Source organism: Podarcis liolepis, assembly GCF_965112155.1.
Source record: "Podarcis liolepis genome assembly, chromosome: 14".
NCBI classification, from domain to species: Eukaryota; Metazoa; Chordata; class Lepidosauria; order Squamata; family Lacertidae; genus Podarcis; species Podarcis liolepis.
This window is the reverse complement of record NC_139569.1, coordinates 3,138,067-3,160,789: the sequence shown is the minus strand read 5'-3', so window position 1 is coordinate 3,160,789 and position 22,723 is coordinate 3,138,067. Positions and strand designations below refer to the sequence as shown.

Here is a 22,723-nt window from a genome sequence, read left to right as displayed (position 1 = left end):
GACTAGTGATATGAAATATAGCTGTGCATGATGGATGGAAGGATAGTTTGAGAGGGGGTGGGACTGCTGCCTTGTCTGAGCTGTTAACCCTTTGTAGGAGGGCTCTAAGAGGGGCTATGATGTGAGCCCATTTTGATGCTCGGAGGTTTTTGTTTGCATGCTTTAGAGAAGAAAAGCACACTGCATAGGTAAAGGTAAAGGACCCCTGGACAGTTAAGTCCAGTCAAAGGCGACTATGGGGTTGCGGCACTCATCTCGCTTTCAGGCCGAGGGAGCCGGCGTTTGTCCACAGACAGTTTTCCAGGTCATGTGACCAGCATGACATTCATCCAGTGCTTTACCAACTGCACTGGCTCCCGGTGGAGTACAGGGTCAGGTTTAAGGTGCTGGTTTTGACCTTTAAAGCCCTATGTGGCCTAGGACCCTCGTACCTACAGGACCGCCTCTCCTGGTTGCCCCGCAGAGGACCTTAAGGTCCACAAATGACAACACTTTGGAGGTCCCAAGTTGCAAGGTGGTTAGATTGGTCTCAACTAGGGCCAGGGCCTTTTCAGTACTGGCCCCGACTTGGTGGAACGCTCTGTCACAAGAGACCAGGGCCCTGCAGGACTTGACATCTTTCTGCAGGGCCTGCAAGACAGAGCTGTTCCACTTGGCCTTTGGTTTGGACTCAGTCTGACCCGTATGTTTGCCTCCCCTTACGATCTTGATTTATCAGCTACATTTAAAATGAGGCTGCATTTTAAATTTCATTTTAACCTGTATTTTAAATTGGCTCCCCCCCCCATTATGTTTTTATTGTAATTTTACTGTTTTTAGCCACCCTGAGCCCAGCTCTGGCCAGGGAGGGTGGAGTATAAATAAAATTTATTTGTTGTTGTTGTTGTTGTTATTATTATTATACCGCTATTGGCACACAGAGGACCGTGACGAGAGCCAGAGCACATAGAAACACTGTTTACCTTCCCGCTGCAGCAGTACCTACTTATCTTCTTGCCCTTTGGGGGCATGCTTTCGAACTGCTAGGATGGCAGGAGCAGGGACCGAGCAATGGGAGCTCACCCCATTGTGGGGATTCGAACCGCTGACCTTCCACTCAGCAAGCCTAAGAAGCTCAGTGGTTTAGACCACAGCGCCCTAACAACAAACACCTCTATGTTGTGAGGCTACCTTATCAATATGTGACTCTTACTTCCAAACTGTCCCTTTGTGCCATGGTTTTTAATGATGTCCTCTTCAAATATCTTCAGTGTTGTCACTTGGAGCAAGTTTGTTTTCTCCTGTTCTGGAGGGTAGGACTCGAACTAATGGCTTCAAGTTACAAGAAAGGAGATTCCGACTAAAGGAAGAACTTTCTGACAGTAAGAGCTGGAATGGTCTCCTTCAGAAGGTGGCGGACTCTCCTTCCTTGGAGGTTTCTAAACAGAGGTAGGATGGCCATCTGTCACAGATGCTTTAGTTGAGATTCCCGCATTGCAGGGGGTTGGACTAGATGACCCTTATGGTCCCTTCCAACTCTAGGATTTCATGATTCTACATCTGCCAAAGCATCCTGAACAGTCTGCCCATTTTATGGCACCCGCAATAAATGTTCCACACAGCTGGCGTTGTTTCTTTACTCTTTATTTTTGTTGGTACAATCTTATTTCTGAAAACACACACACACACACACAAACACACACACACACATACTTGAAGGTTTATCGATTCCAGTTTAGTGGAAACTACTAGGACTTTTGAGGAAGGGGCTTAAAATAATCACTCAAAATAACAGCAGACCCTGACCCCAGGAGTATTTTGCATCTTGTATTTTGCCTTTCCCTCAGCTGCTTCTTCAACACCACATTTTTTGTTCCTATTTAGGACTTCTTTCTTCATAAAGCAATCCCAGGAAGTCAAGGACCAATGTAAAGTATTTGATTTCCCTGCATCCTGACATTATTGAAGCAAATGCAGCTGATTAAGAGTGAATGTATTTGCTCCCTGGGCCAGTCACACCAGCAATCACAGCCACACTTTCTGAACTGGCCACGTGGGTGATGATAGTCAGCTAGACATGTAAGCGCCAGCAGAACTTATTCAGGAAACTGCTGCTTTCAGAGGTGAAAACCTTTGTCACTTTTTTTCCCACTGCTATGTTGCTAGGCTTCCATCGACGCAACCTCAGCCACGTGCTCATGGATGCACAGGAGAAAATTGTGAAGTATGAAAATTTGAGGTGTCCAAGTCATCACATGGCAAGGGATGGAAGAGTTTGTGCAAATAAAAGCCAAAGCACATTTCACCAGAAGAATGGTCCAAAGGATCGATAGACTGGCCACAGATCTCCCAGCATTGCCAAAGTAATGGGATTCTGCTGGAAAAACTCCACTACTGTGCAGAGCTGGTTCTGGAGACGGCTTGCAAGATGATGGGGTATTTGGGCTTTATCAGTCCTATTGAGACCAATTCCATTGGGATCTGGAATATGAGAAGGAGAAACTGGATTTAGAGGCCATAAAACAGAAGGGTTTTGAAAAAAGAGGTGCAACAGAGATCTTAAGGATGGTGAAGAGGCATGGACTCAGAGATATCGCAAACTCTTCAACTTTCTTCCACTGCATGTTTACGCCCTTATCACAAGAGTGCAGTAGTCTAAAAGGAATAATGTGTTTTCCCCCATAGCCAGAGGACTTGCAGCCTTAACCTCCCAATCCTAACAATCTCAGCCCATGTGAAATGAACACTGTCCATTTGCAAGCCTATTCAGACACCATTGGAGCTAAGAGGGCTGCTGCCCATGACCAATTAATAGGCATGTTTGTGTAGTTGAGCAGTACGTGGAACAGCATATGATCAGAAAATGGCAGCCTATGGTCCTCTCTGTTTTGGGCACAGCCCTTGGCCTTTTTTAAAAAAGGGGGGAAGGCAGCTCCGCAAATGATTAGGATCGGTTTTGACAACTGGCAAGAGTGCCATATTTTTCACTCTATAAGACGCACCCAGACCACAAGACGCACCTAGTTTTTGGAGGAGGAAAACAAGAAAAGAAATGTTCTGAATCTCAGAAGCCAGAACAGCAAGAGGGGTCACTGTGCAGTGAAAGCAGCAATCCTTCTTGCTCTTCTGGCTTCTGGGATAGCTGCGCAGCCTGCATTCACTCCATAAGACGCACACACATTTCCCCTTACTTTTTAGGATGGAAGAAGGGAGTCTTATAGAGCAAAAAATACGATAATCTGTCCCTTCCTGGCAAAGAGAGAGGGAGAGAAAGAGAAAAAAGGTGGCAACCTGACCCACCTTGGCTTGTGGCTTTGCCCGCCACTGGTTTCAGCTCCACCCACACTTGACATGTGTCCCCCCCGCAACATAGGGACACCTGAAGCTGTCTTTTCCTGAGGTGCCTCTGTCTCTGCATCAGATGTGCAGTTGAAAAGAACCTTCCACATCTGGCTTTCCCTCATTGGGGTGCACCAAAAGGATGAAAGGGAGGCATAGATAACAAATATTGAGTGGCAGCGAACGCTTCTGTGCCCACATACAACCATACTTCCCATGCCCAGGAAGCACAAGTCTGCATGGCTTTCGGCTTGACCCATGGCATGGGTCCGAGTGGTTTTGCCTTTGCCCCACTGCTTTCCCCTGGAAAACCCACTCTTTAGCACTAAATCAGCAAAAGCGGCAGCCCACAGAAAATCTGATTGCCTCTGTTCCGATTCAGTGCTAAATATCGGGTTTTCCTGAGGGAAAGCCATGGAGCAAAGGGAGGTGTGAATAAGCCCTCAGTCAGGGAAGAGCACTAAAGGGTTAAGAAGAAGTGGCAGCATCTTCTGGAACACTCAGTACCACCTGTGTTGCAGGTGAGGCATAACCTGTTGACACTTCCATATGGTGGAAAAGCTCCATCTGATTCAGGTTGGCTGTCTCCCTTGTAGACAGATCAGTCCCAGGTCCCAGAGATGGCCCAAGAGTTTTTTCTGCCTGGGGCAAAATCCACCCTCCGCTTGCCACCCCCCATCCACAAATTAAGCCGCCTGGCCTGGCAGCGGACTCTGACTTCAGCACCAGCATGTGGACAGCAGCCCCTCCATTGCACCTAAGCTCAGCAGCGGGGTGGCCAGGTGCACAACCCTCCCTGTCCTTCCCCGGCCTCCCAGCAGCTGCTGCCCTCTACCCGACGGTAGGGTCGGTGCCTCACCTTTGTCTCCTTGCAGGGCTTGAAGGTGAAGTTCTGCATCAGGCTAGCAATAGCAGCCTTCACAGTAAGGAGAGCAAACCTCATCCCAATGCAGTTCCTGGGACCAGCTCCGAATGGCAGGTAAATGTAAGGGTTGATGCTCTCCTTATTCTCTTTGCTGAATCTGTTAGCAGACAGAAGGGAGGAGAAACCGTCATTTGCAACCGTCTGAGCAGTGAAGGGGCTTAAGAAAAGACCCCCTGCATTGCCTGTCAGGTCTCTGGCAGGGCTCAGAATGGGAGTTCTACAGGCCTGGCTCTCATGCTGTACTCCCAGCACCACCAAACCAGGGAGCTGAAATCAGGTACAAGCATTTTGATGCACTCTTCCCTCAAATACATTGTTGTGAGTCTGGGGGCTAAGTCTGCCTGATGCCCGAGCCCCTTCTACTTCCTGGGGTCCTGGATCCAGCAAGGGTTACAGGCTAATGGAGGATTCGCTTGTTGAGCTAGCCAGGGAAGTTTGGTTGTGAGATAGTGGCCACCTAAGTACCACCTATGTTTAGGGAAGTTTTACTGCATTTTTAATATTTAGTTGGAAGCCACCCAGAGTGGCCGGGGAAACCCAGCTAGATGATGCTGATGCTGATTTTTAATTATATCCCACCCTGCCCAGCCAAGACCGGGCTCAGGGCGGCTAACATCAAATATATAATACATTAAAACACAAGATCAAACAATCGGTTGAAATACAGCTTAAAATCAGATGACAACCCATGAATTATAACTATGGGGTTGGGAACATTAAGAGCTCACCAGGCCCAGCTATTTGTCCTGATCTCATATGAGCCGGTGAGAAGGGTTGGAGGGGCCTAACCCTAACCCTCCCTCACCTAGCTGCTAGGGAGAAAGACAAAGGCCAGAGTTGTGTGAGAGGGAGAGTTGTTGCCTCCTCAGACTTGGGAACAAGGATGGAGGTTTGCAACCCATGCCTTCAGAAGAGGTTGTTGGTGCAAGGCAAGGATGAGGAAGCTTAAGGTGTGGTCCTTAGGATGTTGGTCTATAACTCCCATCATCTCTGACTGTTGGCAATGCTGGCTGGGTCTCACATGCTCCCCATCCTTGATAAAGGAGAAGTAGTTCACCCAATGTGAGGTTATATCAGTTGCTGTAAACCACAGGGGGGGAGATTTGCTCTCGTGCTCAAATCCTGCTTGTGGGTTTCCCATTGGGGCGTCTGGGAGGACAGGATGCTGGACTAGATGGGAAACTGGCCTTCTCCAGCAGATGCTCTTATCATGTTCTTGTGTAACTCAACCACAACCACAAACAAGAACCCTTATGCTGTCCCCAAACTCGCACAACCTCTTATGGTTAATGATTATATTTATACCCATCACTTCTACCAAGAAGCTCAGGGCAATGCTCCTGGCTCTCTTCCCTTTCCACCTTTATCCTCACAACAACCCTGGAAGACCATGGTTGGTCCAAGATCACCCAGCAAGCTTCATGGCCAAGTGGGGATTTCCCTCTGAGTCTTCCCAGTCCTTGCCTTACACACACCCTGACGACTGGAAGCAAAGAGGGGCAGGAGGAGGTGTTGTTGCATCCAATACCTTTCTGGTCTAAATTCTTTGGGTTCTGGCCAGTATTCTGGGTCGTAGTGCAAGATGCTCGGTGGAATCATAACCGTCATCCCTTTCGGAATGGTGATTCCATTCAACTCCACGTCTTTCTTGCACACTCTTTCGATTCGCCCGCCAACTGGGTACATCCGGAGGATTTCGCTGGTGGCCATGTCAAGGTATTCCATCTGCATGACAGCATCATAGGTGATGGGAGCCTTTTGGAGGGAAGGAGAAAGAGAGGGATGGGAGAGTTATGTTTAAAAAGTTGGTCACTGTCTACATTGGGGCCAACACAGAAACTCAGATAGAAGTAGTAAAGTTGGTTCTTTGTTCAAGGAAGGTAAAGGGACCCCTGACCATTAGGTCCAGTCATGACTGACTCTGGGGTTGTGGTGCTCATTTCGCTTTATTGGCGGAGGGAGCCGGCGTACAGCTTGCGGGTCATGTGGCCAGCATGACTAAGCCACTTCTGGCGAACCAGAGCAGTGCACGGAAATGCTGTTTACCTTCCTGCCAGATTGGTACCTATTTATCTACTTGCACTTTTGATGTGCTTTCAAACTGCTAGGTTGGCAGGAGCAGGGACCGAGCAACGGGAGCTCACCCCATCGCAGGGATTCGAACCGCCAACTTTCTGATCGGCAAGTCCTAGGCTCTATGGTTTAACCCACAGCACCACTCGCGTCCCTTGTTCAAGGAAACAGAATACAGAGAAGCCTACGGGCAAAGCAGTTGCCAGAACTGACCATCTGTTCCTCCCACTTCCTCCTTGGCTGGATGTTTTCCCAACAGTCTTAAACTCAATCTGGGAGGAGGGCTCTGCACCCTCTGCACTCTTTGTTCTGCTACATTCAGGGTCCTCTATGCCCTTAGACAAGGGAGGAAGGGAGCTGAATACAGTAGGACCGTCAGGCTCCTACAAGTTTGCTGTAACCTCTGTCCCTACCTCCTCCTCGGCTGCCTGTCCTGTGTCCGCAGTGCTTTCTGCCTCTTCTTCTCTCTCACTCAAGCCTGTTGCTTCTTCAGCATCCAACCATTCTGCCCCCCTTTCATCCTCTGACCTGTCTTCTGTGTCCCACTCCCCTGGCTCTGAGCCTTCTCTCCTGAGGCTTCTCTCGGGGGTTCTCCAGGTGGACCCCCACCCCCCTCCACTCCTCATTGTCCAGCCAGGTAAGTACATTCACTGTTCTCTTTTCAGTGCCTGCTAAAGACATTTTTGTTTAGAGAAGCTGTCCCAGATACGTAGTATGTAGAATGCTACCATTTCCTTTAATCTTTTTTTTCATTTATAGCTGATTTTATTTTATTTTAAAATGTTTTAAAACAGTTGCTTTTAACTGTTTTTACCAATATTTTGTCTTTCTTTTGTAAACTGCTTCTAAGGGTGAGCGTTTTTTTAATTAAAAGGAAGGTAATCAGGTAGTGTATTCATTTCATGAAACAAATAATTAAATTTGGGTACATAATTCTTTCTTTTGCCTTTGCGTCGACTGAATGTATGAATATTGGTGCATTGTTTTTCCATTTGTTTCTGAGCCGAGAGACACATTGCAAAATATGGAGTCCGTGAAACCTCTGTTAGCATGTCATGCCTCCGAAGCTGCAGATGAGATTGGTGTAAATCACATGCCTGTCTGGGAAGAGTGTGGGAATGGAAGACAGTCTTATCTCTTCCGATGTAATAGCTATTGTACTCTACTTTTGCTTTTACTTCTGTCTGTTCATCTCTCAGAGAGAAAGGGCACCATGAATCCTTTGTCTGTACATAGTGTGTAAATAAATACGTAGATTAGCTCTACGATGTCTCACACTTCTTGCTGTGTTTTGCCAGAAGATTAGTGTGCATATATCATTTGATATATGTCGCTGAACCACACTGGAGAAGAAGAGAAATGCCTTTTCCAGAGCTGCGCATACCGGAAGATGCTCAGAGTTTGGGGGCTGCATGGGCACCCCAGGGCGTTTTCCCACACAACCTCAAAGATGGCAGATTGCATTCCAATCTGCACTAAACAGTCCACGGCCAGGTGAGCTTGCATCAGAATTCACAGGTGCCAAATTCCTCCAACATCCCTAGCACAGAGGCCCTGTATTATACAATGACACTTTATATCTGCTTTTTTAATAGTAAAAGAGGTCACAGGCAGGTGCTGCTTAATGGATGTGGTTGATGGAAGGGGTTCCTCTACTGCTTGGCCCTGAGCGCTGCTAAATACCTTATTAGGCAGGACAGCGTCAATCTCAGCTTGCAGTTTTCGCTGGACGTCCGGGTGGGTTGCTAATTCGTATGCCATGTAGCCGAGGATATTGCTGGTGGCCTCGTATCCCGCAAAAATGAACACAATGGCTTGTGCCGAAATCTCTTCCTCGGTCAATGCTGTACAGAGAAAGGAAAGAGAAAGGTGAAAGTTTGGACAGAAGCTCAGGCAGATCTACTAGGAAACCAGACCCCCCAAGCCTCCCTATTTTCCAGGGACAGTCCTGGATTTACAGAAGCCGTCCCAGTTTCTGATTTGATCCCGGAATGTCCCACTTTCCCTTAGGATGTCTCTATTGTAATGTTGGAGGGTATGTGAAACTAAGGAAGTATATTATTTCGATCCCGCCAATAACCTGAGAACTATAATGCATAGGAAATATTTATTCACACAAATGACTTTGACATGTGAGATAACCCAGTATAGAAATTTTAATCCAGATCTGAGATGTAGTAGTTTTTGGGGGGTTTTTAAAGGGCTGATCTGTCATGGAACAACCCCATTTAAGACGAGAACAGTGGTTACCTAGACTTCATTCTTGGTTGAGAAGGAGTCTCCATGACAGTTCAAGTTTTAGGGCGACCCAAAATGTAGGTCCGCCACTGAAAACAGGATGAGTTAAAATGGGATGGGCTCACCTGCTTTTATGCCTATCCCTAGGCAAGGCTGGAGGGTGGAATCGCATAATGAATTCCTAGTACTGTTAATTAATGTTCATAGAAAACATCAAAGGAAGCTTGGGTTCCTGCCAAGGTTGCAAAATCTGCTTTTCGGAATATATATTCCAATTAAGGAGCTCAGGGCGGGGGCATGTCTGTGATCAGCCCAGAAGCCCCAGGATGGTATAGAAGTTGTTGCTGTTATTATTGTGAAATAAAATTTACGGCGACGAATGCAAAAGCTACACAGAGCCTGAGGCTCAAATTCGTTTCTCCCTCACAGGATGGGTGTGGCTGCCAAACTCCTTCCAATGTTTAGAGTTTGTGCGCCTGGATTTATTTATTTGTTATGTATTGGGTTTCTATCCCGCCTTTTTCTTCCCAAGGATCTCAAGGTGTCACACGTGGTTCCCCTCCCCATTTAAACACCACAACAACCCATCGCTGTCAACGTTTCCTTTTCTTTAAGGGAAATTCCCTTATTCCGAATAGGTTTCCTCACAAGAAAAGGGAAAAGTTGACAGCTATGCAACAGCCCCCATTGCACATGCACAGACTTCGGACACTCCTTTTACAGCACATGCTACCTTTATAGTTGTGGTTCACACCATTGCTCTCGTATTGCACATCTGACTTTTGGGAGTCGATCATCAGCTGTAGGAAATCCACTCTGCCCTGGGAACAAAAATAACCACAGAATCTTAGAATCATTGGAACTCAGGGATCATCTAGTCCAGCCCCCTTCAAGGCAGGAATATGCAGCTGTCCCATACAGGGATCGAACCTGCAACCTTGGCATTCTCAGTGCCTTGCTCTAACCAACTGAGCTATCCCGGCATGAGGTCTTACCCTTATAAGCAATGCAATTTGAATGGGGGTGGGTCGGACTGGATAGCTCCCCCTTCCCCCTTCCCCCTCTTATTTTTTGTTTTTGCATCAGAAAGGCACCTGGCCAAGTTGGTTGCCGATCAATATTGCCACAGACATTTCTGAGATCACGGTCTTTCCAATGAGTGGCTCCTGTCCAGGTTTGTTAATTGTCTTGTTTTAAATGTTGTGAGGATCCTATGCTGTTCTAAAATGAGTGTGTGTGGTGTGGTGGTTTTTTTTTGGGGGGGGGGGTTATTGGGTTGTTGTTTTATATTTTGATTTTATTCTGTGAACTGCCCTGAGACCTCCAGGTATAGGGCGGTATACAAATACTAGAATTTAATTTTTTTTAAGTCAGTCTCCAATCTTTTTAAAATTCTTCTATAAACGAATCTTTTTTTAAAAAACAACTCAGAAAATTAACCAGTCACATCAGAGTGTCAGGACTCACCAATGCACTCCCCCCCCCCATCTAAAAAATCTAAAATGTTTTTTTCCCCTCATCTAGGTTAACTCACTGAGGATTATTATTTTTTTGTAGTTTTTTACCTTTCCTTTCGCTTGCTCCCGTTCCTTCTTGATGTTCGCGATTGCCCTGGCAAAGAAGTTCACAGCACTGCTGGGGAAGATATGGAAGTTCATCTTGTCCAGAACGGGACTTAGGAATGGAAAGAAATCTGGTTGGAGGGGAGAGAGAGCAAAGAAGAAGCCTTAGGAAGCAGTGGCAGCATTATCCCAGCATGCAAGACCCCATTTTCTAAGCCTCACAGTTGAGGAGGTACTCATATGCGCAGAAGGCTTGGATTGTGCAGTCAGAAAACCCTTTAGAAGGGAGACAGGATGGCTTGGCATCCCAGCATCACAAGGGTCCAGGGATGTGCTGGAGGGGTTCTCCCGGCCGGCCGGCACACCACTGAGGCATCCTGAAGCGACCTGCCTTGGGCAGCATGTTCCACAGGGGGCGAGAGACCCTGATTCCACCACCAAAACCCCACCTCCAACCCTTTCCTTCCAGCTGCCACCCCTCTTCAGCCTTGGTGGTGGTGGCAACTGCCAACTTGGGTTTTGGTAAGCTGAAGACTCATCCAAAGCCAAGGAGAACAGCAGCAGCACCTCACAGAACACCCTCTCTTGGCCAAGACTCCCATCCCAAAGGGTTTTTTCCACCGCAGAGCAGCTTTGTTGCCACTGGTCTCCTTCCACCCTGCCAGAGCATGGGCCCAGGTCTGTGGGGTGGGGTCAGTAGGGGTGTTTTGTCTCAGGCGGAAAACGGTCCACAGCCTGCCCTGGCCACCATGAATGCAGGAGACCGTCTCCAGCCCAGCTCCTCGCTTGAACCAGGCCAGTGACTCTCCAGCCCCAATCCCAGGATGTCAATCAAATCAAATCAGCATATGCAGGGCAACTGGTTTAAGGGCTCATCCAGACCTCATTTTGTGCTGCATTTCTAAGCACAGGGCCAGGCTTTAGAGCTCTGTCTCCAAACACTTGTGTGTTTTTGTCCTGGTGTTTTCCCTGGGAAAACCTGTGTTTAAATGCAAGATCAGAGCAAATGGAAATTGGGTTTTCCTGGGGAAAGTGCCAAGACAAAATAAAAAATATTTTGGGCACAGAATTTTAAAGCATGGAGCTTTGCCTGGAAAGTGTGGTGCCCCCCAAAAGCTCTGGGAGGTAAGCCCTGAGACTCTGGCCTCTGGGAGCAGCAGGGATATTTATATTTATATGCAGTAGAAGTAACGTACATAATAAAACGAAGATTGGGGAGAACAGGTCAAATCGCACCAGCTTGCTCGCCTCCCTGACAAAGGGGTCTTTGGGGTTGTTCATGGAATCCGTGTTCACCCCAAAGGAAGTGCTGGTCACCACATCCATACTGTAGGCCCCAAATTTCCTAAACAGACAAAAAATAAAATAAAACACAGGACAGAAATCAGGAAGAAGAAGAAAGCCTGGAGCAAGTGGGTTGAATTTGCCCTATTTGGTGAAAATCAGGAGGGGTGAGGTTTTGGGGGGTTTTTTGCATGGGAGGGTATTTGCTGTGTCTCTGGTCTAGGACTGCCAAATCCTCAGATCTGCCTGGCCCCCTCCAGGGGGCAGGGGCAAGTCTTGACTCTCCAAGTTGTCAAGAGCATCTTTAATTATATACTGAGTACTGTGCAAGCAACTTGCAAGTTTCAGCCCAAAGAAAGAGGTCTTGGCCTGCTAGTGGAAGGATAGCAAGGAGCGAGCCAGCCTAACCTCTCTTGGAAGGGGGGACATAATATTCGAGAACTACAAAATAAGATTCGAAATAAGGTAATAAATTGCTGCTTATAACTATATAACTGAGAACGCAGGAAAGGGTGATGTGAGGAAGTCCAAAGATTATGAAAATATGATTTATGGATAAATTGACTTTGATGTACTTCTTTTCTTTTCATTCTATGTTTACTCTTTAAATTTCTTCTGTTTTCTTATGTTTTGTTGTATGGTGATGGTATTGTATATGTTTGTTGGTTTGTTTTTTGTTTAAAATATGCAATAAATATTTTATAAAAAAAATAAATAACCTCTCTTGGAAGGGAATTCCACCTGTTCTGCTCAAGGGAAGCCAGGAATGACACTGCCTGCCCCTGCCCAAGGCAATTCCACAATCTCCAGTCTCAGCCACAGTAAACCTTGTTTTCCCCTCCCCCCAGACCATAGGCCTATTTATCACCCTGAAAGGTGAGTTTTCCCAAAGAGTCACATGACTTGCCATATTGGGCAGCTACTCACTCTTTGATGTCCACAGGCTCCGCCTTCTCCGCTTTGCCGTGAATACTTTTCACTAGGCTGTCCACGTGGTGCTTGATGATAGGAAACATCTTAGGTGGCGGCAACAGGGTGAGGAGGGGAGAGAAGGGGGCACAGGGCAACACAAAGCAGAAAGGGGGTCATTTATATCTTGCCTGGTCCTCCAACCACTGCTGCTTGCAATAGCATCAAGATAAAGGTAAAGGGACCCCTGACCGTTAGGTCCAGTCGCGCACGACTCTGGGGTTGCGGCGCTCATCTCGCTTTACTGGCTGAGGGAGCCGGCATAAAGCTTCTGGGTCATGTGGCCAGCATGACTAAGCCGCTTCTGGCAAACCAGAGCAGCGCACAGAAACGCCGTTAACCTTCTCGCCAGAGCAGTACCTATTTATCTACTTGCACTTCGTGCTTTCGAACTGCTAGGTGGGCAGGAGCTGGGACAGAGCAACGGGAGCTCACCCTGTTGCGGGAATTCGAACCGCTAACCTTCTGATTGGCAAGCCCTAGGCTCTGCGGTTTAACCCACAGCGCCACCCGCATCAATAACATCAAAAGGCACCCCAAAAACAAAAGTATGCCCTGTATTAAGGAAACCAAACTGAAACTCCCTCCCTGACTGCAGACTTGTTGCTTCCTAACTCTCCCAATCTCTTCAAGTTCACCTTAGAAGCAGCCTAGTGTATATCTTCCTATATGCATAAAAATGTAGGGTTGTCATCACGCAATCCCCACTGGAGGATTTGTAGTGTCCCCATCACAACCCTGGTTTTGCATGAAGGCAGGCCAGGGGAAGGGAGGGCAACAAAAAAGAAGGGGAGGTTTTAAAGTGGCAGTTTTGAACAACAAAGCAGGGATGGAGGAACAATGAGGACCTGTGAGGGGATGGGGAACTGTGTGGGATGGGAGTGGGCAAAGGGGTGGGGGTTTGGCAGGACCGGAGAGCAGCGGCTCCTAGCCCACATGCAATAACCTAAGAATAGTGTGGGTTCTGGATCAGGCCAAAGGGGGCTCGTCTGAGCCCAGCATCCTGCTCTCACAGCGGCCAACCAGATGCCCCAGTGGGAACCCACAAGCAGGACTCCAGCACAACAGTGACACTTGTCATTCCAAGCAATGGGCATTCAGCGGCATTTACTGCTTCCCACATTGAAGGGATGACACATCCCAATCTGCATTGTCCTCCACACAGTTTTGGGTGTATCCTAAAGGTCAAAACCAGCACTTTTAATTAGGCTTCTCTGATGAAAGAATTACCGCCGAGATTCTCAAGGGAAATGCTTTTTGCGCAATAAAGACTAGATCATTCGCAACATTTAGAAAGGGATAGGAGAATATACGGGCCAGAACACTTTATTAACATGTTTTTGCTGGCTAAGCCATTCCTGGTCAGGGACTTGGACTGGGCATTGCAGGAAATACTGTCAGGTCTTTTAAGCATTTATTGCAAGCTCAGTCCCAGCTCTTACCTCCTTAAGCTTCCCACTGGTGAAAGTGGGGGAGAGCACAGTGCGAATCCTCTTCCACTGGTCATCTGAAGCTACTGAAACAGCTGATTTCAGCTTGCCTGTTGGACCGAACATCTGTCAGGAGGTTAAAAAAAAATAGGGAGAGAAAGAGAGATGATCATGGGGTCTGGAAATGAGACTTTATGAAGAACAGTTGAGGGAATTGGGTATGTTGAGTGTAGTAAGGAGGAGAGGAGATTTGATAGCTGTCTTCAAATATCTGAAGGGCTGTCACATGGAAGATGGCCCCAACTTGTTTTCTGCTGCTCTGGAGTGTAGAACTCAAACCAAGAAGGGAGATTCTGACTCAACATCAGGAAAAACATTGGGATAGCAAGGGTTCTTCAACATTGGAATGGTCTCCCTCGGGAGATTGTGGACTCTCCTTCGCTGGAGGTTTTTAAGCAGAGGTTGGACGGCCACCTGTCCTGTATGATCTCATTGAGATTCCTGCATTGCAGAGGGTTGGACTAGATGACCCGCAGGGTCCCTCCCAACTCAAGGTTCTATGATCCTATGATTGAACACAGAACCTTCTGCATGCAAAGCAGACGCTCTGTCATGGAGCTACAACCCTAGAAACAAAACATAACCACCCCAAAGTTAGGTTGTAGCTTCTTTCTGTGCATTTTTTAGGGGAGGGGGGCACTTCCCAGGTATGCAGAAATGTAGGCATTTGTATATTAAAATAAACATATATTTAAACCCCTCAAATGGCCCCCGACAAGGAACCGTGAGCCAATATAGCAACAAAATGCTCCAGGCGGTAGCGATAACACTGCAACCTTTTTCTTTCAGGTCCCTCTTACAGTTGCCTCTTAGCTTTGTTTCCTGGGACATGAGGCCCTGCTGGGCCTTCAAGGGCCCCTTCAGAAAGTGACTGAAAATAGGGACTTACCCGGCGATTGGTGAAGACGGAGTAGCACTCTTTCACCAGGACAACTTTGATGATGGCTGGATCAGTAACAGCCAGCACAGGCCACCGGCCGTCATAAAACCTAGGACAAACACTCCTCTGAGTAAGCTGTGCCATTGCTGGCAAGATCGGAAATTATGGACTGCCCCAGCGTGACTGGACTGTGCCATGCACTTCCTGGCTGGTTTTAAGGCATGGCTGTCCAACTTCTGTCATCTTTAGAAACCACTTGATCCCTCAAACCACAGCCCCAGAATAAGTTGCTTTGCAATCAGCCTATCAGTTAATCCTTTTACAGTGGTCCCTTGGTTCTCAAACTCCTTGGTACTCAAACAACTTGGAACCCAAACACTGCAAACCCAGAAATAAGTGTTCCAGTTTGCGAACTTTTTTCAGAAGCCGAACGTGCTCCGTTTTGAGTGTAACGCTTTCAGTTTGAGTGCTGCACTTCCATACGTCTGTTTTTGCTGTTTATTTTGTGTTTGTATTTTTGTGGCTCTTTTTTCTTTTGTGACTGTGTGGAACCCAGTTCAGCTACTGATTGATTGATTGATTGATTGATTGTGTGACTGCAGTACATTGTTTATTGCTTTCCTTTTTTGGATCAATGGTCCCATTAGATAGTAAAATTCATGTTAAATTGCTGTTTTAGGTGTTGTTTTTAAAAGTCTGGAACAGATTAATCCATTTTGCATTACTTTCTATGGGAAAGTGTGCCTTGGTTTTGGAACGCTTTGGTTTTGGAATGAATTTCCGGAAAGGATTAAGTTTGAGAACCAAGGTACCACTGTATTTATATCCTGCCACCTCTCCAAAGTTGGCACCACCAGTCAGTAAGTGCTTTGCAGTTAGGAACAGGAGTGCTCAGGCATAGCAGTAAATATGAACACACACTTAAACATTTTTCTTTATATTGACACCAGCAGCTTTCAGATTCTCCCTACTGTATGATTGGAGCTGAGCTATGCTTTCAGGTTGGGTAAAACTAAAAGGAAGGAGGAGTGCTGTTCTTGGGATTTATTTTGGGGTTTTTGCTTTTCAGTTAAAAAAATAAAAATCTTTGCAAAATACAAACAAAGTGTGCTTTTTAGAGCCGCAATATTTAAGGGACCAATTTTCTCCATTAATGCAGGGGCAGCAATCCTGACCTGCCACAATTAATTCTCCACACAGGAGGCAGGAACAAGAGAAGCGTACCTTCACCTGGTTGCGTTTAAACAAATATCTACTTTACTCAGACCTCAATGTTTCTTCCTCTGCCAGAGTTTATTCAGGAAAGCATGAAATAGATTATAATTTAATAAACTAAGGTTGCTTCTAGAAAGGAGGACCACCTTTAACTTTCTCTTCTTCATTTCAAAACACACCAGAACCAAAATAGAAATCCAGTGATAATCATATGCAACTTCATGTCTGTAGCTCCACCAACTAAAAGTTTCTCTTCCCAAATGTTAACCGATCACTCTGCAAGTTGACTGAATTTCCCAGCTTAAGGAAAGAAGACGAAAAGGCATACTCACCCCCACATTTTCCCATATTTTTGAAAACATTTTCTGTCAAACTCCGTTACTCCCTGTAATGGATATTTTAATACAGAGTTAAATTCAGCTTAAGCCTGGTTCCCCCACAATGCAAAGCCGTAATTTGTTTAGCCAAAGTGTGCTTTGTCCCAGCCCAGCCGACTAACCATGCTTGCTATACTACAGAGGCCTGAGGCAAGAGCAGCTGCGAAACAAAACCAAGATTGGGAGAAATGAGGCCCTTTGCTCATCTGTGAGATGACTTGTAATTTAGTTAACAAACCATGGCGTAGCATCACTTTTTCCAGACACAGTGTCCGTAATGGCACAACATTCTGCAAATAATGCCAATCTTTAAGTAACTGCTCACCTGCAGCGAAACAAAATCATATCCCTATGCGACCTAAGACCCTCGTACCTACGGGACCGCCTCTCCTGGTATGCCCCGCGGAGGACCTTAAGGTCCACAAATAACAGCACTTTGGAGGTCCCAAGTCACAAGGTGGTTAGATTGGTCTCAACTAGGGCCAGGGCCTTTTCAGTACTGGCCCCGACTTGGTGGAACGCTCTGTCACAAGAGACCAGGGCCCTGCGAGACTTGACATATTTCTGCAGGGCCTGCAAAACAGAGCTGTTCCGCCTGGCCTTTGGTTTGGACTCAGTCTGACCCTTCTGTTTCCCTCCCCTTATGGTCTTGATCTATCGGCTACTTTTAAAATGAGGCTGTATTTTAAATTGCATTTTTTAAAAAAAATATTTATTGAGATTTTACACTAAACATAGGTTGTAAAAATTAAAAATAATTAAGCCAACAATTACACATACAAAATACAAAAAAAACAGGTAGTTGAAAAAATAAAAGAAGGAAAGAAAAAATATTTTAGAAAAGAAATAATCCATTTTTCAATATCTTTAAGTTCATTTGCTTATTTCCTTGACCTCCTCACACCTCCCCTTTTTTGTATTCCTGTTTACAAAGTCCTTTCAGCAAATCCTTACCCTCTTTCATTTATCTTTACTCTGTATTCTTAACCTATTATAACTATATATTTTCATCCATATAACTATCTATATTTACATATTCTTATTAGCCTTAATACCAAAACCACTTATTTTCAGTCCAACATCATTTTAACATTCATTAATTTTACAGTATTTCTGCAAATAGTCTTTAAATTTCTTCCAGTCTTGCATTTTAAATTGCATTTTAACCTGTATTTTAAATTGGTGTGTTGTGGTTTTTTTCCTTTTCTTTTTGAGAACCAAGGGGCCACTGTACCTCAGTGCCCCTCAGCTAATGAAATGGCCTTCCTTTGTGAGCTTACTTTGCGATAGGCGCTGGCAGTGCCCAAGAAAGGGATTGGCTGTGGTCCTGGGATGCCCAGTTTCTTGAAGACGCCATAGGGCCAAATACCATATCTGAAAAGAAATGAAGGGGGTCCATTATGCTTTGGTAAAAACAAAAGGGAGAGTGGGGTGTTGTTTTGCAGCATCGATGATCGTAGTAACAGGGCAGGTGCATGAGGAAAAGAAGGCTATTCAGACACTAAGGTTTGGTGCAAATACATCACTTAGCAACTGCAGGATGAATTGGCAGTGTGTGTGTTTGTGTGTGTGCAAGAGTATTCATAGTTCAAAGCCCACAAGTATAATTACAAACATAACAACTGTAGTCAAACAATAAAGAAAACTCATCAAAAAGTAAACAACCATATTGGACATTTCCCACATAAATCTAAAAAGAGAGATAAAAATAAAGATACAAAAAAAATTAATATCAAGAACAACCCCACTCCCAATGAACCCCCTGAAACAAGACCCCAGTGGAAGGCTGTTCCTCTAGTCTGGGGCCCCTGAATTCGCTGCTGATTTCTTAAGAACTTAGAAAACGTCCTTCCATCACCGTGAGGCCACTGGTTCCCTTTGCTCACTATTGTACACAATGGCAGCAGTTTTCCAGGGAACCTTTGTATATCCGCTCTGGAAATGTGACGTAATTACCTTAAGGACCTAGGACCATTTGCACATGTAAAGGATGTGCTCTACTACTGAAGCAAGACCCTTCCTCAAAATCTCTAAAGCTTGATAAAATAGTTATGATCTCTGATACGGATAGGACTTTGGAAGAAGGAATGGTTAAGCCTCTTAACCGCTCGGTTTTACTGTTTTTGACTGCTGCAAGTTCTACCACTGTGCACAAATCTAATGTTGGGGCAGTGTTGGCTGTTCTTAGCAACTGTGCTTGACATGTGCGCCGCTATCCTTTTCTATCCAACTAAGAGCTGACTCACACTGCCAGGTTCTTCCACATACATCCAGATTTCCCCAGACATTTCAGTGAGTTCCGCCAGGACACTGCTTCCGACTGCCAAATCGCAGTTGTGTCCGTGAAATTCTGGACATATGGCAACCCTGCCTCCAGATATTCTGGACTCCAACTCCCATAACCCTCAGCCAGCAAACAGTATGTCTGCCTGATTTCTCCCTGCCAGATTTGAGACTATATTATGAAGTGTCCTGTCTATGTTGGTTGAGGGATTGGATTTTGTTAGAGAATGCAGATTTATTGGATTTGGAAGGTTATGATAATTGATATGGATGGCACGCATATTTATGGTATGATAAAATAAAAGTGCATAAAGGATTCCTGAATCACACAAGAAGAAAATCAATTTATGAGGTGTGTGTGGGATAGATATAAAAATTTATTGGAACGTAAAACTCCTTGGTGGCTCTCTCTAATTGAAGCAATAGCAGTAAAAAAAGTTAAATATGAAAGGAGAGTGGGCCACATAGAAAGATTTATTGACAGAGGTAGGAAGTCAGTTAAAATTAAAAACATTTGAGGAAATAAAGGAGTTAGTGACGGATTGGTTGCAATACCACCAGGTAAATGCCTGATTGTGTCTGTGGGTAGTTAGGTCCATGAGAGTGTGGGGAGCCCGCCCCCCTTGTTGAGAAACATGGAAGAAGACATTCATGCCACACATTAAAAACCTATGACACCACGTGAAACAGTCATGGCTTCCCTCCAAAGAATTCTGGGAACTGTAGTTTGTTGAGGGAGCAGCACGTTGTTAGGAAGCTACAATCCCTGGTTTTGTGGAAAGTGGGATTGACTCTGGGAAATGTAGTTCTGTGAGGTGGAATAGGGGCCTCCTAACAAACACCTGCAGCCTTAACAAACTACCCAGAATTCCTTGAGGGAAGCCATGAATGCTTAAAGCGGTATCATGGTGCTTTAAATATCTGGAGGGAATGTGACTTATTTGCCATTTCCGCTCTCTGCTAATGATTCAGAGCGACAGACAGCGGGGCAGAGCAGGCGGAGGGGGTAACGCATGAGGGCCTCCATTTTGGAAGGAGGCCATTGTGCTGCCGAGGTGGAAGACAAAACCAGACTTCTGGTTGCTGCTGATAAAAAGAAAGAAAGTTATGTTCTGTTTAAATGAAATTAGCTTAGCTGTTAAAAACGGCCGCTCTCTCCCCATCCCTTAATAAATAGAACACAATGTTCGGATGATAGATCTTCAAAACCCTTCCCGGAGGCGCTCAAGTTGTTAATGTTAACTCAGGAATTAAGCATTTACTCTGGGAAGGAGGAGGGGGGCGGATCCTGCCCTCCCCGACTCTGGCAATCACTACTTTGTAAGGCTGTTTAATAAGCGCCCCCGTTGATAAAAGGCTGGGTGCCTGCTGCTTCGGCGGAAATCTTCAGAGAGAGATAACCCTGAGGTAAAAGCAATCATTTCATAAAGGAAAAAGGTGCCCCAGCGGAAAGGGGTCCTTAAAGGCTTTAGCAAAATAAAATAAAATAGATATTTTTTCCCTTTTTTTAAAAAAAAAGCAAAGCTTCTCTCTCTGGGCTCATAGCTCATTGCCAGCTCAAGGCGAAGAGGCAGAAAAACAGAGGAGGAGGAGGAGGAGGAGGAGGAGGAGGAGGAGGAGGAGGAAGCAGCACAGGAGAAAAATGCTGCTTACACATATTTATTGCTGAGGAATCAAAGCGGAGCTGGGAGTTACAGCCTGAACTGGGTTTTCTTCAAAGAAGTTTTTCATTTCGGGATTATGGTTTTTCTTCTTCCTTGTTTTAAGTTGCTTAAAAAAACAAAACCCAGTTTCTTTTTTTTAAAAGGGTATCGCTCCAAGTTTTTGCTCACGCTCCTGGCCAACCACGTACCACTTATTGTTGTTCAGGCAAAGTTCATTCAGGACACATTTGCAGCTTGCATTGAAAGCTCTGTGACACTGCTTTAAGCAGCCATGGCTCCCCCCCCCCCCGAATAATTCTGGGAGTTGTAGTGTGTGAAGGGTGCTGTTAGGAGCCCCCCCTATTCCCCTTGCAGAGCTGGCGAGCCCAGAGTGGTTTAGCAATCAACCCTCCTTCATTTTGGAAATTATAGCACTGCAAGGGGAATAAGGGGATCTCCTAACAACTCTCAGCACCCTCAACAAACTACAACTCCCAGGATTCTTCGGGGAAGCCACAGCTGTTTAAAGTGGGGTCACAGAGCTTTAAATGTCTGGGGAGAATTTGGCCCATGTCGCCTGGATGTGAGAGTTCATTTACGCAGGGCCAGACAAAGACATTTTGCTGCCTGAGGCGAAAAACAAGATGGTGCCCTTCACCCCGTTCCAAGTAGATTGGCAGCTGGATTTTACTCTGGCACTGCTGAAGGGGTGGCAGTGTTGCCTAGGGGGTGCAGGGCAGACCCCCCCCCCCAAATAAACCTTACCACAGCACCCGTTAATCTGCTATTTTTGAAAGAAACTCTGCACAAGAATTTGCATTTAAATGTAAGCCTTGAATCATTTCTCTCTCCCACAATGCACATTTATGTATTTACTCTATTAAAAAAACACCACATGTTTCTTTTCTTTTTAAATTATGAATACAGAACACAACTTATACGCCATTTGTCTCAGGGGGGAACACACAGGTAAGTAAACATTCATTAATACCTTTGCTTTACAAAGCTAACGAGATAGAGAGAGAGGGAAAAAACAATGTAGATCACCTCCAAATGTTTGGGGTTACAACTCCTATCAGCCCCAGCTAGCTGCGGTTCAACACATAAATAGCCCAAAATGTATTTTCTCTCAAAATGCACATTTTTAAATGCATTTTTCTCTGCTTCTGTAGGTAAGGACTGCTTCAGAACGTTTGGGGAGTGTAAAAGGAAGTTCTGAATTGCACATTAGCCTGGGAGATGCAGACCATATTGTTCCATAGTAAAATTCGCAAAGATGAAATTTCTCAGGTTTCTAGTCCTGGTGACTGCAAGTCACCTTTAGTATGTTAACAGAGTCACTTGAATAATGGAGGTGGAATCGAGAGAGAAAAGAAGCTGATCATACTTTACTGAGGTAAATGGAAGAAAAGCAGCATATAAAATAAACAGAGTGGGGGGTTTTATTATTATTTACAGGCATTGTCCATGTACAGGCCTTGTTCAACTAAGCATACAGGGGGAAACTCCCTCAGAATTACACAGCCAATCAGAGCACGAGTGGCCTCAGCCAGTAGCCTGCCATTCTGACAGCTTGCTAGGCAACACCTCCCACCTCTGACAACTAACCCTTAGGCTACTAACTGAATGATCCCTGCTGTTGGTACTTCAACAGCAAACCTGCTTGTTTGTTTTACCTGCCCATGAGGGTCAGTAGATGTGCAGCTGCTCACACCTGCACCGTGTATCATGAAGAGTTCTGGGAACTGTAGTGTGTTAGGGATTCGGACCTCACAAAGCTACATTTCCCATCAAGCTTAAGTTGAATGGCAGTTGCTGGAAGCCACAGGGGAGTGAGAGTGGTTCTCCCACCTCTCAAATCCTTCCCATAATGGGCATCTGGTTGGCCACCAACCAGGATGCTGGACTAGAAGGTTCTTCTGGCAGTTGTAAACTATAGTTCCCAGGATTCTGCACCAGAAACTATAGTTCCCAGGATTCTGCACCAGAACCAGAAATGGCACCTGCTGATAAAGGCAGTGAGAAGGTGGACTCACAAGGGAGGAAGGGCGAGAGAGGTCTTGCCCACAGGACCTCCAAGACTATGGAGCCTGGTTGGCCAAGGCTGAAATTCCCAGTTTTGCACAGATGATGCCCCGAGGGATTGAACAATAATGCCAGAATTTACTTACAGCATCAGTAGACCTATGAAGAGGGCGAGAAGAGCCCAAGTCTCCATGGAGAATGGCAGGAGGTCCATCATTGAGAAGGTTGGCACTTTGGGGCAGAGGTAAGGCAAGGAAGTGCTTCAGGGTAGCGCAGAGCTCCTTGTCTTCTGATACCAAAGAAGCCCAGTGACTAAAGGAGGCTTGGGTGGACATTTATTTCCTCTGAGAGGGGTGGAGCAAAAGGAAATAAGTTGACCTGCAGAAGGTTGTGTAAGCAAAATTTAATCACCAGGGTTGAAAAGAGTTGAAAACTCTAAGC

General features: G+C 45.8%; 1 protein-coding gene and 1 long non-coding RNA gene across 2 annotated transcripts; one reads left to right on the top strand and one right to left on the bottom strand.

The window, feature by feature from the left end:
- Positions 1-1,607: 1,607 nt before the first annotated feature.
- On the bottom strand, positions 1,608-22,633 carry LOC310693085 (cytochrome P450 3A29-like). Its single transcript, XM_083474763.1, has 13 exons — positions 22,429-22,633; positions 17,612-17,705; positions 16,287-16,339; positions 14,749-14,848; positions 13,812-13,925; positions 12,328-12,416; positions 11,313-11,461; positions 10,120-10,247; positions 9,288-9,375; positions 8,000-8,160; positions 5,772-5,998; positions 4,178-4,340; positions 1,608-2,460 (listed from the first exon to the last, which is right to left on the bottom strand). Exons 1-13 carry the CDS (start codon positions 22,497-22,499, stop codon positions 2,371-2,373), a joined length of 1,527 nt encoding a protein of 508 aa, XP_083330889.1. The 5' UTR covers positions 22,500-22,633; the 3' UTR covers positions 1,608-2,370.
- LOC310693135 lies at positions 15,237-22,459 on the top strand. The gene is made up of 3 exons (XR_014518994.1): positions 15,237-17,011; positions 17,473-21,945; positions 22,328-22,459. It is a non-coding gene; the product is annotated as an uncharacterized lncRNA (long non-coding RNA).
- Positions 22,634-22,723: the final 90 nt, after the last annotated feature.